Below are 17,379 nucleotides of genomic sequence, written 5' to 3'. Positions count from 1 at the left end.
AACGTAGGCCCTGGCCAGGTGGTTGAGCGCTGTCCCATAAACAGAAAGATCAGATTCGATTCCCAGTCAGGGCATGTGCCTGGGTTGTGGGTTTGGTCCCTGGTGAGGGCATGTACAAGAGGCAGCTGATCAGTGTTTCTCTGCCTCCCTCCCCCTCTCTCTAAAATCAGTAAGAATGTCCTCAGGTGAAGGTAAAAATGCATACATACATACATACATACATGCATGCAACTCAGAACTGTGCACCTCCGTACCCAACACAAATGCCTGATGTGGGCAAAGTTGTCATTGAGAGCTACTCAGCCTCAAATTGATCCTTTCATATACAACAAAAAGCTCTCTAGGTTGTGCAAAATATATTAATTTTCTTTTTCTTTTTAAGATCGAGAAGATAGAGTGGGACACGTGGACCTGTGTCCTGGGGCCCACCTGTGAGGGGATATGGCCCGCACACAGCGATGTGACCGATGTAAATGCTGCCAGCCTCACCAAAGACTGCTCCCTCTTAGCCACTGGGGATGACTTTGGTTTCGTCAAGCTTTTTTCCTATCCTGTCAAGGTAACGTTGCATGTTTGTTACATATACTTGCTCAGATTCGTTAATAACCCCAAATCTATCTAGTGTGTCTAGGTGGATTTTTAAATATCGAAGGCATAAGCAATCAATGATGTTATCTACAGTGTGGTCCCTATACTGTATAAATACCTCCATGGCATTATGTTTGCTAATTTGAGTCAGAATCTATGGCATATAATTTCTCTTTGAAAGGCCTTCACTGGTCACCAAATCCAACATCTCACAAACTGCAAAGTAAGACTTTTCTTTAGAACCTCCTGGACCTGTGTCTTTCTAACAGACACTAGCATACTTCCTGAGATGGAGAGCTTACTACCTCACAAAGCAGCCTGATTCATTTTAAGATAGCTCCCATTGTTAAAATGTTTTTTGTCTTGTGTCAAACTGAAAATGGCTTCTCTTTAGCCAAAGTTCTGCCTACAGAATCATCACTGATTAACTCTAGTCCTCTTACAGCCTCGTCTACAGGAGGACCTCTTTGACTCCCCGAAGTCTTATTCCCTCCAGCCTAAACTCCCCCGCTCTTCAGCCATTTCCCACTGGACATGGTTTCCAGCTGCCCCTCCCTCTGAGCACACTCCTTTTTCTCCCATTTTAAACTGTCTGATCGGAGACTGAATTCAGTGCTTCAGATGTAATCTGACCAGCGCAGGGTATAGTGGGACTTTTATCTTCTTGTCTTGATTTTATATTTATTTTAAATTAAACTAAAATGGCATCAGCTCTTTTGGCTGCCACACTACACAACTGAATCATAGGTATCATTGCCAAAAATGTCTGGGTTCTCTCCCCCTTCTTGTACTTACACAACTGACTTTCTAAATTCTAAACTCTGAGTACAGAACTTTGTCTTTGTACCAAATAAGACTTCTCTTGTTTATTTGATCTCCTTGTTCCAAACTGCCAATATTTTTTTAAATACTTCTTCTGAGTACCTACTTTCTCTTTCAGCATCATGTCCTCCTCTGATTTCACAAGTGTGGGCTCTAAATTGTGGAAAGAAAAAACATAGACTAGAACAACCAAGCACCACCACTGGGAGCCCCCATTCAATCTGACATTCCAGTATTAATGCACACATTTCACTGTGGTTCTCAGGAACACATTTACATCCATCTGATTATGCTGTCAGGGACCTCACGTTTCCCCCTCCAGTCCAACAAGACATCATTAAAGACTTGGCACTTATCTTGCTAACACCCAGATGGACTGTGTCTCTGGTATCCTTAATCTCCCCTTCTGACAGACCAACCAACAGAAAATGTGGGGGAGTTCACAGTGAACCCCTCTTGCTGCCTAGTAATCACCATTTCCTTTTCCAAGTGCTAATAGACCTTCTGTGTAATAATTCACCCTAGAATTTTCCAGGGATTGCATCAACTCATGAATCAATATTTGCCAAAGTCTACTTGCTTTCCCTTTAAGATACAGGAATCTTTTTATGTTTGATGTCACCTCCCCTGATTTCTAAACTGCTAGGCTGTTACTGACTTTACTTCTGCAGCCACATTTGAAGGCACCTGTACTTGGGTACATGAGCTCCGTTTTGCCCTTTCTGGTTTAAAGAGCATTCTCTTTAACAGAGGAAATGAGTAAGTCTACTTTCTGTTCATATTAAACTATACAGTTTAAGAAGTGTTCCTAACATGTCTCTATTTTTGTTTTAGCCCTACACATATAAAATCCTTTTCAATGTTCTTAGTTTCTTTAACATTCTGAAACTACATTAAAGTTGTCCGTGCAAAACTTTTGTATTCATCCTTGGTTGTCCGCCCCCCAACCCCCTGCCCGCCTCCATCATGCGCTCATTGACCTGAACACAGCAGTTTCCTCCACAGCCATTTCGGTATCTTCAGATGCTTTCTTGTCTCCCTCTACATTTGTCAATGTTTGGTTAGAGAATAATCTCTGGTCATTTTTTTCCAAGACTCACTTCTGATGATGTCCAGTGTTCTCTTCATTGTTCATCCCAAATTTCAAATTAACACAGTGATCCCTTCCTTCCCTGCCAGTTACCAGCTTTTCTTATTTGATCAGAATTAAGTTTCATGTAGCAAATTTCCTGGCTACTACTGTTTTTTTTTTTGGAATGAGATTGCTAGCTGGACAAGTTGGGGATACCCTGGTATTAGTAGACTAAGGTTGGGCCTGTATGCAGGTGGCCGAGGTCCCGGATGCCACTGCATCGTGTGCGTGTGCTGGGTTTATTGTTGGTCCTGGAATTCATCACCCACACCCCTCCCAGCTGTACTGTCTGTAGCGGTCACGGAACCTTGGGTTCCTCAGACTCCCAGAGTTCCAGGGAGGTTCCTCAGGGACCACCCCAGGAAACAAAGGAGGGCCAATCGGGGGGAGGGCTCTGGGGCCCCACCTCTGCTTCAGCTGGGGTCACTCTGTGTTTTGTATGCCATCTACTGATCTTCTGCACAGAAGATTGTTTTTATGACAGCTTGTTAGAAAAAATTTCAAACATACAGGGAAGGTGGAAGAAGGATGCCGTGAACTCCTAGAACCCCACCACATAGAGACTACTTCAGCATAAATGTAGAGACATCAGGATACTTACCCCTAAGTGATTCACCTGTGTAATCCAAACACCTATCAAGTTATAAAACATTATCATCACCCCAGGAGGTTCCTCATGCTCCTTCCCAATCAATCTCTACCTACCACTCACCCTCAGATGAAAAAAATATTCCTATGATTTTCATCATGGATTAGTTTGACCTGCGCCAGAACTTCATGCAAATGCAATAACCAAGTAGGTACTGTTCTGTGTCGGGCTTCCTTCACTCAGGTGAGGTTTCTGAGATTTCTCCATGTTGTTGTGGGTATAATAGTATGTTACTTTTGTTTATAGCTGAATGGAATTCCATTGTATAGATATAACAGAGTTTTTTTTTTATTTACCTGGCTAATGAGGATGACATGTTTTTCCAGTGTTTGGTTATAATAAAGTTGCCGTGAACATTTTTGGACAAATACTTGTGGGCATATGTTTTCCTTCTCTTAAGTAAATACGTAGGACTAGAATTTCTAGGTCATAGGAGAAAATGTATGTTTAACTTTTTAAGAAACTGCCAGACCTTTTTCCATTTTCCTTTCCCACCAAAAAAAAAATGTAATAGTTTTAGCTGCCAACATTCAGTGTCGGCAGACTAGTAAAATTTAGCCGTGCTGGGGAATCAGGAGCATGAACTCATTGTGTTTGTAATCTACATTGCCCTGCTGACTGATGACATTGAGGGCTCTCTGCTTATTGGCCATTTGCGAAGTGTTTGTACAAACCTTTTGTCCATGAGTTTAAATTGGATTGTTTATCTTTCTATTCTTGGATTCTATGTTGTAAGATTTGATTGAAGCAATAGTTTCATAACTTAAAACCACTGGCCAATATAAACTTCTTTAATAGTATTACTTCTCTTTCTCTGCTTTTTCTTTTTTTAATCTCATTTTTCTGACACACTTTTCCTTCCAAATACATGTACCCAATCTGATGAGTATTTCCAGCTGTGTAGTTACACTCTTCCACTGCCCTAGGTATGCTGGACAGAGTTCACCACCTGTTACAGACTGAATGTGTTCCCATCAAAATTCATATGTTGAAGCCCTAACTCCCAGTGTGATTATATTTGGAAATAGGGCCTTTATGAAAATAATTAAGGCTAAACAAAGTCATAAGGATGGAGCCCAGATCCAATAAGATTAGTGCCCTTATAACAGATACCAAAGAGCACACTTTCTCTCAATGCGCAAACACACCCAGGGAAGGCCATGGAGCCCCACAGTGAGACAGTGGTGTCCATAGCCAAGAGGAGAGCTCTCACTAGGGACCAGACTGACTGGCACCTTGCTCTCAGATCTCCCAGCCCCCAGAGCTGTGAGAAATAAATTTCTGTTGCTTAAGCCACCCAGCATGTCATGTTTTGTGATGGCAGCCCGACCAGACTAAGACAGCGTCCCACTGCAATATTCCAGCGTTGAGCTCCATGTCGTCAAGGCTCATTGGTACCTATGAGATCTTACCACTGCGCAGCTCTCTCTATGTCCAAAATTTAAGTTCCGCTTATTAGATTCTAAGATCATGTCATCTCCTTGGCCCTTTTCCTTGTTCCACCTTCCTGTGAGTTCACAGACATCTCTTCCAGGCATTTTTGCTTCCATGGCAATGATGAATCCTTACATATTCAGTTTCATAGTTTAAAATCTTTGTGATGAGTTGTTAGTCCCCTGAAAATCTCATTCTAGCCTCAGTGAGATCGACTCTCCTTTGCTGGAGCCCACCCATTTTTCCAGTACATTAAACCACGTGCGATTCTGTCCTTTGACACCAATTCTGTATAGCTAGCTGATTGCTTCCCATCTTGCCCCTTCTTTTCCAAAACGGTGCCCTGCCCCTACACTGGAGAGGTTAAAATATCACGGTTGCCCTGACTGGCATGGCTTAGTTGGTTGAGCATCATCCTGCAAAGCAAAAGGTCGCAGGTTTGATTCCCAGGCAGCATACATGCTGGTTTGCAGCCCCTTCCTGGCTGGAGTGTGTGTGAGGGGCAGCTGATTTCTCTCACACATTGGGGTTTCTCTCCTTCTCTTTCTCCCTCCCTAGCCCTCTCTCTAAAAATAAATAAAATCTTTTAAAAAATAAAATATCACCACCCCCCATTCTAAAGCCAAACCCCCTGGTTCAGGTGCTGGCTCTGGCATGAACTGTTTGACCTAAGGGAGTTTCTTAGAATCTCTGACAGAGTTGGGTCTCCTACAGGACAGGAACAAATCTCTCTCTAATGGGATGTTATGTCATTATACGAATTAGTTATGAAACATTGAGAGTAATGCCTCCTATGTGGGAAATGTCCCAAACTTTTAGTTTTTACTGTAATTATTGTTACCCCATGTTTTTAATTCTCCCCTTTCTTTAAAGCTACTGTGGACTTTGGCATCCCTGAAGATGCTACCCACACTCTAGGTCATCTAGAAATTAGCTATAATTCAGCATATAATATCTAGAACTTGTCTATTGATGACCCTTTATTGATATATTTCTTTTATCTCTTGTGAAGTTGTAAAATCACCAGTAATTTAGCAACCTTATATCCTCCATTAGAAAAGTGTCACGAAGCAAACTTAAGGATAAACAATGTACATCACCATGTCATTTATGTTTTTAAAACCCACCCTTAGGTTCTTAAGTTTCTTCCTCAGGCCATCAAAGGCTCAAGAGACTGGTTCTCCAAAGAGGAGCCTCATACGTAGCGTTTTTCATGTGGAGGCGCTGTGTGTGAACTGTCATGAGTGCAGGGAGAGAGCAGGTAGCTTTCACCAGGTCCTCAGGGATTTCTCCCCTAAAAACAGATAACAGCCAGCGCTCCAGGGACGGGCTTTGGCTTCTTTGAGCTTCAGTGCTCTCTGGGAGAGTTGTGGGAGCGAGTTCTGGTGGTGCTGACGGAAATGCAGGATTTGCCGTGATGGCCCAGAAGGACCAGCCAGGTCTTCAGGAGCCTCCTTCCATAGGCCCTAAGAGAGCCACCGAACATGCCTGCCAGCCGCCGCCTCCCACGGGAGCAGCTGGGTTCCTGGAACCTTCTAGTAACTGTGAATCCCTTTTATTGTTTCATGGAGCAGTAATCATGCTTCCCGTTCTGAGAATCTTGAATCAGCCTTTGCTGGAATTGACTCAGAAATTTTCTCAGTCCTTTCATCACTTTCCTTCCCTCTGCAAAGATTCTGATCACCTTAGAATATTTTCCCCCGAATCTTTCTTTTTGGATCCTTTTTCCCATCCTCTCTAGAAACCCTGTGTTCCTTCATATAAGTGGGAGTATGAAGAGGCATTTCTCAAACTCTTTCACTTTCTTCTCCTTCTCTCAAACACCGACTTACAAAATGGGTCGGTTCTTGCTTCCAGCAGGAAGACCAGCAGGACACCTGGCTGCAGCCACATGAATGTTGTCTTTGTGTCCTCGCCTTCTGGATCTCACAGGGCCACACAGCGGGTTCCACTGGGAATCCTTACATGGTTCTGTCTATTTGCTTAGCAAACTGGTGGCTCTGGAGGGCTTCCTGGAAACGCTGCTGACCTGTCTGCTCCCTAGACTCTCTAGACTCAGTACTCTGCTGAGGAGCAGGCAGTCCCACTCCGCTGTCAGGTGGGGGTCAGCCAAATCCAGAGAGATCTCGACCAAGAGTATTTTCAAGTCTCTCACTCTCCTGCACCTGTCTCCTGCATGTCTGTGGCGGTTTCAGGTTCCCCAGCATGCCAGTCCAAAACCCTCTGGGGGCCTCTTGTCTACTACTGAATAGTTTTTATTTGGGACGCTGATGGCCCTCTCATGACTTCAGAAAGTACATGCAGCTTCCCACATTGTGTAAGGTATTCCCTGGGAGTCGCTGAGAGGATGGAAAAACTCCCCCTTTTCAAATGGCTCCCACCGGAGCTGTTTTTGCCAGACCATGGTGCATGAGCCAGAAATGGAAGCTGGCTTCTGGTGGCAGCTGCACCTCCCCGCTCCTTGTCCAGGCCACCCCGGGTGAGCCTCCGCCTCACAGTCACTTGCCCTTCCCACCGAGTGTGCTGCTCGGAAGAGCTCTCGGTAATTACTAATAAACTGGGTTCTATTTACTTAATTGTGTTTGTTGAAAAGCAGCTTACTTTTTTTTAATCAACTAGTTGAGTGTTTCTGTGTTAGAGATTGTTTCCAGTGTCCATGGCCGAAACTGTTGTGCATATTTTAAGTGTTACCGAGGCCCCAGGATTAGAAGGAGTCCCTTGCTGATCTGCGCTAGTCTGGGCTGTGGCACAAAAACCACTGTGGGGATGACCTGGGAGGACACTTCTGATCTCAAATGTCAGCCAGACTCTCAATCAGAAGTTTACACTGGAGACCTGTGGAGAATGCACATTCGATATCCGAGAGAAGCAGAAACAAGCTTTTTATATTCTTACGCTCCCAGAAACAGGTCCTGTAGCCTAACATTTAATTCATTCCCTTGCAAACTGTTTTTTGAAGACCTACGATGAGCCAGGCAATGTTTTAGGGAAAAAAAACACCTAGTCCCTGCCCTTTTGGAGCTCACATTGTAGAAAATGTAAGAAACTTGCTGCTTAAATGTTTCATTTGTGTCCAGTAGAAACCACTCCAGGAAATAAAGTGGATGAAATAATCCAGACACGAGAATAGAGACCTGGGTAGGGTAATTGCCAGTTTCTGGCTTCACAGGGCCAGCACGCGAGGTTCAAGAAGTACGTGGGGCACAGTGCCCACGTCACCAACGTGCGATGGCTGCACAACGACTCCGTGCTGCTCACGGTCGGTGGCGCCGACACAGCCCTGATGATCTGGACCAGGGAGTTTGTGGGGACCCAGGAGAGCAAGCTGGTGGACAGCGAGGAGTCGGACACGGACGCCGAAGAGGATGGAGGTGAGTCGCATCTGCCACGCATCAGTCGCACCTTCCTCCCCATCCCCTCCTGAGCCACAGCAAGCCAACTCCACTCCTCTCCTCCTCCTGTTGTTTGAGGCTACGACAGTGACGTTGCTAGAGAAAAGGCCATTGATTACACCACCAAGATCTATGCTGTCAGCATCAGGGAAATGGAAGGCACGAAACCACACCAGCAGATGAAAGAAGTTTCCATGGAAGAAAGGTATGGTGTCGCCAGGTTTGTTTGCATTTATTGTACCTGATGACAAGAAACTCATTTAAACCACAGTGCACTTTCTTTGCCCTCAAAGATGCTTCTTAAGCCAGTTTTTTATATGTATGCACAGAGTCTTCACGTGCACACAGGCTTAATTTGGGGGAGGTTGCCCACAGCCCTCCATATATGGCAAAGGGTGGGTTAGACTTTGCCAAAGCTGTTCATGGAATATGACTTGACTAGACATGGGATTTGGTTGGACTGGGCTCCCCTTGCCCAGAGAGGATGCTGGGATAGCCAAAAAGCTGTCTTGAATGTGGTGGCTGCGAGGACAGCATGCTGACAGGCAGGAAGGAGGCAGCCTTCGCTATGAGAGAGTGTTTGTGGGTTGTGAAAAGCAATCCTCCCTTCTCACCAGAGTCCCTGCATTACTCCGTGTCACTTCGTGTACCTTTTCTTACTGCATTGTCACCTACCACATTTGTGCAGGTGTGTTTGACAATTCCAGGCCCATTTGACTTGTGTGTCTTGGATCTTGTGCAGAGAAGGAAAGCTGCTGGTGATATTTTAGGCCTTTTTGATGTACTATTTTGATGTACTATAAAGTACGTCAAGTACTTTAATGTTTGTAAAAAAAAGAAAGCTCATAATTACTATTTATCATATTCATAGAAGGGAGGATAAATATTGAGTAAAAACATTTAACATCTCAAGAGAATTTCATGGATCTCAAAGATGTTTAAGAATTCTCCGTGGGATCCTCACACTGACGTGGGTTCAGTGGCCACAGCACCCTGGATCTGTGGTGTGTGTCATTGAGAAGTGGTTTTTGGCATTCAGCATGGCCTGCTGCCTAATGAAAAGCATGTAACAAATCTGATCTAGCACTTTCTACTCTTGGGTAGGAATTCAGATACAAAGAAATAAAATGTCATTTCCCCCTCCTGTTCCAGTTCAGTGCCAGAAGTTAAAATAAGCTTGATAAATCGTAGGTGTGCTAAAGGCAAGAAGATCGCATCTGATGTGGGGGAAAAACAACCCTAATTATTTCCCAGCATTTTTTGTTAGATGTCACTATAAAGGTTCCAATTTCTGTTTCGATTTTTTAAAAAATGATAGAGATTTTCTGTAATAGTCTATAAATTATAGTTTATTCTGCTTGCAACATGGTTTTCTAGTGGCCACAAAGAGAAAATAATTTGAAGGACCTAATTCTAAGAATAAAGAAAAAAGGACCGTAGGCACATATGTTCATGAATAAACCTTCCACTTAAATAATCTTCTCTAAAGAACACTTGGCAGGAGTTAAACATTGTTTTGAAAGAAAATTGCCCAACCTTTCCAGTTTCACATAACATTACGTAATGAGTTGACTTGGCTACTGATCCAAGGTTGGTTGTGGCTGACTTCTGCAACCAGTGCTTCATCATGCCATGGGTGAGACTGGCCACTGAGATGTGGAAATCGAATCAAAGTCCTGCTTCCAAACACTGCAGCTGATTCCTAGCCTTAAGTGAGGCTCGTCCGAACCTCTCTTGGGCTTGGTGTCTCTTTGTACAGGTCTACAAAAGTCTCATACCTGCTCAATGTTGGAGGAGGTGGGTGAGCTGAAGGTGGAGATGACCCTAAGAACAATTTTCAACCTTAATTTCTAGAATTTTGAAGCTACCTCATTTTCTTCAGTGTGCCAGATTAGGAACTCTTCCAATAGCATACACAGGATTGGTTTGTTTTTTTTTTTAATACAAAAGAAAAGAATGCTTCATAGATAAAGAGGGAGTTATTTTGGTACTTTACTGGCATTTTAAAAAATAATTCACACCAGGGTGTAGTGAAGAAAACATGTAGTGAAGAAAACAATTTTAAGATAAATATAGGGTCTGGAGGAATAACAGGCCTTTTCTCTACATAGCAGTGTCTCTGATAACTTAAAAAGCCTTGACAGCATCAGATCCCACAGGGCCTGAAACCAGAGTGCAGGATGCCAGCTGCATAGCATGCTGGGAGCAGAGCGGGGCACCCTGTGAGGGGGAGTGGAGAAGGAGCAGTAAATGGGTCTGATTAACAGCCTCCATGGGGGCGAATCCTGATCAGAACCAAGAACAAGTCTTCACCAGTTGTTGTCAGTAGTTTTAGGGGCACTTGAACCTCGGAGACAGGACTGTAGGCAGCTTCTGAACTGCAGAAGAGACAAATGGGTGTCATGCAAGGCAGGTCCTTCTGAGAATTTGTGAGAAAGCAGGATGAGAAAGGGAAGGCGGGGTAGCAGCCCTGGGGGCAGGGAGAACACCTAACAGTGAGTCAGCTGACAGCTCATCTGAGTCCTCACCTACCGTACAGAATGGGTTCCAGTGCCCCAGACACAAGAGAGGCAGAGACAGAGAAATGCTGGGGCATCAGACAGCAGGGCCCAGGCTGGGCAGTGCCTGGGTTCTCCACGGCACGTTCAGGGCAGTCATCTGTGACGCTGCCCCCTTCCACTTCTTCCAGCCCTGCCGATTCCAGGAGCAGAGGCTTTTCTTGACCTTCCCTGCATTGTTCCTTTCTGTGTATCGCTCTAGATACCTGCCTATACCTGGGTGCCTTTTGTAAATAGCCAGGCCATGACATGTGCCAATAAGGCTAATGGGAGACAAAGACTCAGGAACCCCCATTCAGTACCAGGACCTATTTTGCCTCTCACCAAAGTCTGGGGAAGTTCTACCTCTGGTTTAAACCCCCCTTGCAAACCGGGAGAGGAGTGTGGCATCTGTCACACTGAAAACGGTGCCTTGAAGGCAGTTGCATGTACATACCCATTGTTTTTTTAAGCAACTCAATTCTTAATTCCTAAAATTTAAGATAGTCACACAATATTTCAAATTCAACTCCATTATTTGATTTTAAAATAGCTGTGAGGCTTTAGATTGTGTTTCCTTGTACAATTTCTAACACATTGTGAGTTCTTCTTCTTCAGAAGTCATGTGATCTGCAGTTCTAATCTTTCTGAGAAGTCAGAAAGCTGAGAGAAATTTGTTAATTGCTCTCAAAAACGTACTGGACTAATCTCACCAACATGCAATCCCTTCCAGGTGTTTATCGAGTGTCCTGGTCACCCACTTGAACTTTGCCCTGACTCGCTGGGGGACCTTGCCCCCAGGACCCTGGCACACTTGGCCAGCCCATCCTCAGCCCTGGGCGAGCCCTTGGGCATCCCAGCCACTCAGCTGCTGCGAGTGGCCTGTGTTGAGGAAAGTCACTGACATCTTTCTAGTTCTGAGAATCCGGGCTTTCAGACCTCATCGAGGCCTCAGGGCTGCCCCCAGCACTCTCCTTCATCCCCGCTGACTCGGTCCATGCGGGTCTGGAGCAACCTGTCCAGGCCTCCTCCTCCTCTCCAGCTCCCAGCTCCAACCTGACACCACCCTCTTGCTCTGGGCTGTTGGCTCCATCTCCTACTTTATAATGTTTTCTCATAACTTAATAGCTGTTTTGTCTATCTGCAGACTGAAATTTATTACTTTATACATATTTTAAATGTCAGGAAGTTCCTTTTGAGAAAAAGACAGGAAGGGGGAAAGCATGGTTTTTCAGAGCAATTTAAGGTACAAAATGCTGACCATCATCACCGCACAAGGAATGGCACCAAAATCCTGTCATTCACTGGTAAAAAAAAAAAAAAAGTCCCTCAGACTCACCAGGGGACAAAATCCCTAAAGTTTGCTCAGTACCAGATTATTAGAGTTGCCTATAAAATTACAAAGTTCCTTTCAATACGTTAGCAAGGTCACACCTTGTTTACATATCATTTTTTAAATTTATGAGGTAGGTAGTTTCAAAGGGGACCCTCAACCCAAACTGGTCTAAGGAAGAGGAACCCGTGGGCTCACACACATGAAAATCCAGGGATAGGGCAACCTCAGGTGTCGATTGATATGGGAACTAAAACCAAGCTGCTAGGTCTTTGCTCTTTCTGCACATTGCAGCTCTCTTTCCTCTGGGTTACTGGAGCTTTTCAAGCAGGAACATGGTGGCAGTACTTGGACCTTACCGCCTCTGGTGTCAAAACCAGCAGGAAAGAACTGCCTCTGAGTCTCAAGTCCCCACAAATGCCTCATGATGTGTTATTGGCCCTGCTGGGTCACATGACCACCCTTAAATAAATCACGGTGACCTGGGAAATATGAACCCTTGACAGTTCATAAGTAGTCACATGCCACCCATGGACTAGCCATATAGTCACCTTCCCAAGAAGTAAAAATCCAGGGCTGTTGTCAAAATTAGAGGGATGATTTCTGGATGGACCCAAAATAGCAAATGTCTACTATACTCCACCCCTTTCTTGTCACATACACATATTTAAAATGCCCCAAATTAAACTGTCCCACATATGATTAGAAATGCAGTTATCCTCTCCCCAGAGAGAGAGACATCTCAGAGTCTTAACCAGTTCTTGCAGCCAGCCCCACATCCAGGTCTCAGGGAGTTGCGAAGTCTTCTCGGCCCCGGACGAGGGGCCTGATAAGGCTCCTCACAGTCCTGGGGCTAATGACAATGTTAACCACCACAGCATGCCAAAGAGACAGTGGTGACGAGAGGATAGACGAGGACAGTTGTCTTAAACTGCCACTTGGAAGAAGGGAGAGAGACAAATATGCAGTGGCCACTGGTCCACACCTGTATTGTCCTCAGCCAAACAGCACAGTCAGGGATTCTTGTCCTTGTCATGTGCATCTTTGCATAACTGGACAGTGACAGGGATATTGGAAGATGCCAACAGTCAGAGCATGTAAAGGTTCTGTTTGCTGCTATGAGAAGAGACACAGACACGTACGGAAGTGAAAATGTTGCTGCCCTCTTAGAGGACCCTGCCTCCCAAGCCTTACAAATTCCTCCTGGGACGTGAGCGATGCTCCTGTGGAGTAAGCAATCCGCCAGGCACCAGAAACTCACTGTCGTTCTCACAAGAGCATTTGCAGCCTCTCATCTTCCTGCGAGGACCTCCTGGACTCAGAGATGCTCTGGCTCTGTGCTTGGATGCTGCCCAGGGGCCGTGACCAGTGTGCTTGGTATGACAGGGCAGGGTCAACTTGCAGGGACAGCTGCCCCCTGAAGCCCATGCTTCAGGTCAGTCTGAATTCCATTTTTATGATTTATCCTCTGGCCTAAGATTTGGCATTTCATTAGCATCTACTTAGGAGGAAAAATATTTTTTATATCTCAGACTGATAACCACTTGAATTCTCAAGGAAGAGAAGGTATATTAATTTAAGAGAAATGGGATTTTATTTTTAAAAATTAGGAAGTCATTTTTCACCCTTTCTAACCTCATCTTTTTATGATAAACTGAGCATGAGTTAATTAATGACTATTGATATAAATTTCTTTTTTAAAGCATAGTTTGTATTATTTGATTCTTGAGGTAATAGTATAATTTTTTATAGGTTCACCTGGTTATAATGAATGGCTTCCTATTGCCATGTTTCATGTTTCCACTGTCACTGTTTAGTTTGGAACAGACCATTCTTTGGTGTGTGTGACTTTGTTATAATAGCACCATGTATTTCCACAATTGTCCTTGTGTTTTGACAAGAGGTCCCACACTTGCCTCTGGCTTTCCTGTCCCAAGCAGAGAATCTGGTCTCTATCGAGCGTACATTGCTCTGTCCCCCACAACTACTACAGGTTGCTTAAATTTCTGTAGACCTAAAATTGAAAAAAAAACACACACTCTTTTTTATGGTTGTGAGGTTATGTTGGTTTTTAAATGTAACCCTTTCGAGGGACAGCTTATTTCATTAGGAGAGTTCAAGTTTTGTTTTTTGCTGTGTTTTATGGGCCATGTCGTGTGTTGTGTTTCTGAGGATTACATCGGGTAGTGTCGTCTGAGGCTTCCGAAACCTTTCTCTGCTCTGATTCTGGCTCCTGACTCAGGTTCCCTAACGCTGGCTTCAAAGAATACAAAATATAGGACACCTCGTATCTTAGACAGAATTTCATAAAATTGGTAGACAGTGAAAGGAATAACCTTAAGTCTTTCAAGTTTGGGTTAAATTCTCTGTGTTGGCTGTGATCCTAGTAAGAAAAAGAGAGATAACTCGGAATAGGAAGGAGCCTGGGGAGAGCTTAATGAAGGAACCACTAACAAAGGTTTGAGCAAGGTTAAGAGGAGCAACAGGGATGGGCAGCGTCTTGGGGAGAGCAATGGCTGGAAGCCATTACCACCCCTAGGCCTGAAGGAGCAGAGGAGGATGCTGTTGCCAGATGTGGAGAATAGAGCTGAGGGGGTGGACCGCCTTGTGAGAGCTGAGCCCTGAGGGAGAGGCTTGCAGGTAACCATCCTGAGCCCCAGCGGGGAGGCATCAGGGGAATAATCGGCTTTCTCCTTCCGTGCTGGCCTCTGGTTCCTCTCTGGAGCTGAGTGCAGGTGGCAGCTGAAGGGCGAATCCATTGCTGCAGTCCACAAGGCAGCCTTGGAAGGCAGCGGAAGGGTGCAGAGTAGATACGGGAGGTCACGTGGAAAGTAGCCAGCTCATTGTCCTTGAATTTGTTTTCCCAATGGGAACAGGTGTTTTCATCACAGAGAAGAACCTGAGGCCATTTAATGTTACAGAGTAATTACTATCATTTGTAAATGCCTTTGGATATACACGAGTATTCATTAATTAGTATTACAACAGTGCATATGCAGTCAATTAAAGATGCCAGTAGATACAGCCAAACCAATATCAAGAATCATTAGAGCCGTTTGGAACCTCACCCAGTGTAGGTGGGCAGTTAGGAGGGGCCGTGGCTTCTCTGCCACAGCGGGGCGAGCCCCCAGCGCCACGTTAGAAGAAACACTGCCTGGCGCACCAGGAAGTCTGACTTGCGTCCTTGAGATCTTATTTTCCCACTCCATGTCGAAAGTCCCAAATATTCTTAGAAATAGTGTGTAATATCTTTGGCCCATCTCCTGATATTTTTATTTTCACATTAGAGGAAAACCACCACCACAAATTAGAAACGTAGAGCTATAGACACATCTATTGGCAATACGCAGTGTTTTGTGTGGATGAAGGATCATGCAGCCCCACTTTACATTCTGTGGTAACTGCACGATCACCACAGAAGTGAATCACACTGCATTTTAAAAATAACTTGTAGCCCTGGCTGGTGTGGCTTGGTGGATTGAGCGCGGACTGCAAACCAAAGGGTTGCCAGTTCGATTCCCAGTGAGGGCACATGCCTGGGTTGCGGGCCAGGTCCCCAGTGGGGGCCACATTAGAGGCAACCACACACTGATGTTTCTGTCTCTCTCCCTCCCTTCCCCTCTCTCTAAAAATAAATAAATAAAATCCGAAAAAAGTAATAACTTATAGACAGGTCAAATAGTATCTGCAAGTGTGGATGGTGGTCTTTTATTAAAATCCAAATGAGCTGGCCAGCCATTAGTCTTTCTCGTTGGCCCTGGTGGGGCCACGCATTGTAATTTTGTTCAAATATCTGTTGTTTGACACATGGTCCCCATCTCCTCCTCACCAAGCTGCTCTGATTAATCATCTACGTGGGGAAATGGTGATAATTGAGATTTTTATTTGATATGTTCAGTCAAAACCTGGAACTTGTGTTTGGGGAAAAAAAAACCCTACATTTATAATGATAAAATGCAGAATTAATACAAATTGAACTTTATGGAAATTGGCACATAAATACTCACTTCTATTTTTCTAAGTGGACGCAATGCATTGGTTAGCTCAGAGATTGTTTTCTCAGGGCACCAGAGTTGGCAGTCCAATATTTTTTCGAGGTCTCTTACTAACAAGTGCTTAATAAAAAGATTTGCAGCTTTTGGCTGGCTATCTAGGGATGAATAAAACAGTGTAGGATTTAACCCTTTCTGTTCCTATACCTTCTTTAAAACATTATTTTACTTATTGTAGCATTTTCTACCTTTTACTAAAAGGAGAGGTTCAAACCCTATCCCCGTCCCACCATCTTCTCACTACAGAAGCTGCATACCTTATGGCCACAACTTAAAACTCCAAACTGAGCAGATGCGTACTTTTTTCTTTCCTCAGGAAGGCCTTGGGCTTGCTTCTTGCCTCTCCTGTTTATCTTAGATAAGGAAGGTCATTTTTCTATTAAGAGAGAGAGAGAGGGAAAGTCTGAATTAGAAAAGTTATTTTTTAATCCTTAAATTATATTGTCTTGACTCAAGTTTAATGTAGTTTGCTTTTGAAATTGTGATATTTATAGTTTTAGCTATCAATTTATTGGACATATTTACTCTAGATAGTCAGCTGTTTTACCTGGCTATGTAATATGTATACAATCATTTTCTAAAAAGAAGTTTCAAGAAATGATTATTTTTATACACTTGTATCAATCAAGCTTCATGCATTAATTAAATAATATTTGCTTTTCCAAAAAGAGTGTCCCTGATACAATTAAAAATCCTTTTTTAATTTCTGTCCTCTGAATATCATCTTTAATTTTTTTTCTAAATGACAGTCACAAGTCCAGCTGACTGTAAAAAGAAATATTTAGTGCACATATTTTAAAGTAGAAATTCTCAGTTAATTTTTAAAATTTGAAATCAGTCTCCATCTTGGCCATTTTTTAAAGCAGAGGTTAGTTAGTGACAGCATTTTGTAACAACTTTGTTATTATTACCATTACCTTTCCAACATGTGAAACCTTTGACATCTTCTGTCCTCCTTGTGTTTTAGTTCTGAAACTGACATTTACAAAAACGTTAGCTCAGTGAGTGAAAAAAAAAAAAACAACTCAGGTCCCTGGGGTTAGCTCTTACACCTAAAATCTCAGTAGATATCCAGGGTTTGCCTAGAGAATGTCTGGCTGCTTCTGGCAAGGGTCCGATGGAGTCCCGGGCCTTGATCTCACTTCTGACGCCAGTCTGCTTGGTCATCACAAGAGGACAGGGCTGTGAATATGGGCAAGGTGACAGGACCACAGTGAGACATTGCGCCATTTCTTGTAGAGTATGGGAAGCTGCAGATAGAGTCACACAAGGCAGGAGCCCTCCACGTTTCCTCAGGCGGTGCTCATTTCCCAAATCCCCAGCTTGCCCCAATGAGACAGTGCCAGCCCTTCCCGTGTGCATTAGTGGGTTCCAGCACCAAAGGGCCTCTGATTCTGCTCCAGTCTGAGGGTTCCAGACTTCTCCTCAAACCGTGTTTAT

General features: G+C 44.0%; 1 protein-coding gene across 1 annotated transcript in view; it reads left to right on the top strand.

Annotated features, from left to right (window-relative positions):
- Positions 1 to 17,379, top strand: part of EML6 (EMAP like 6) — a 96,628-nt gene that overhangs the window by 48,682 nt on the left and 30,567 nt on the right. The window contains exons 17-19 of the mRNA XM_045827295.1: positions 383 to 559; positions 7,795 to 7,996; positions 8,096 to 8,222. Coding sequence (XP_045683251.1) covers positions 383 to 559; positions 7,795 to 7,996; positions 8,096 to 8,222 — 506 coding nt within the window. The remainder of the gene's footprint in view (positions 1 to 382; positions 560 to 7,794; positions 7,997 to 8,095; positions 8,223 to 17,379) is intronic.

This window comes from Phyllostomus hastatus, unplaced genomic scaffold (genome assembly GCF_019186645.2).
Source record: "Phyllostomus hastatus isolate PE091 unplaced genomic scaffold, TTU_PhHast_1.1 phas_scaffold_78, whole genome shotgun sequence".
NCBI classification, from domain to species: Eukaryota; Metazoa; Chordata; class Mammalia; order Chiroptera; family Phyllostomidae; genus Phyllostomus; species Phyllostomus hastatus.
The sequence above is the reverse complement of the archived record's forward strand: the minus strand, read 5'-3'. Positions and strand labels throughout refer to the sequence as shown.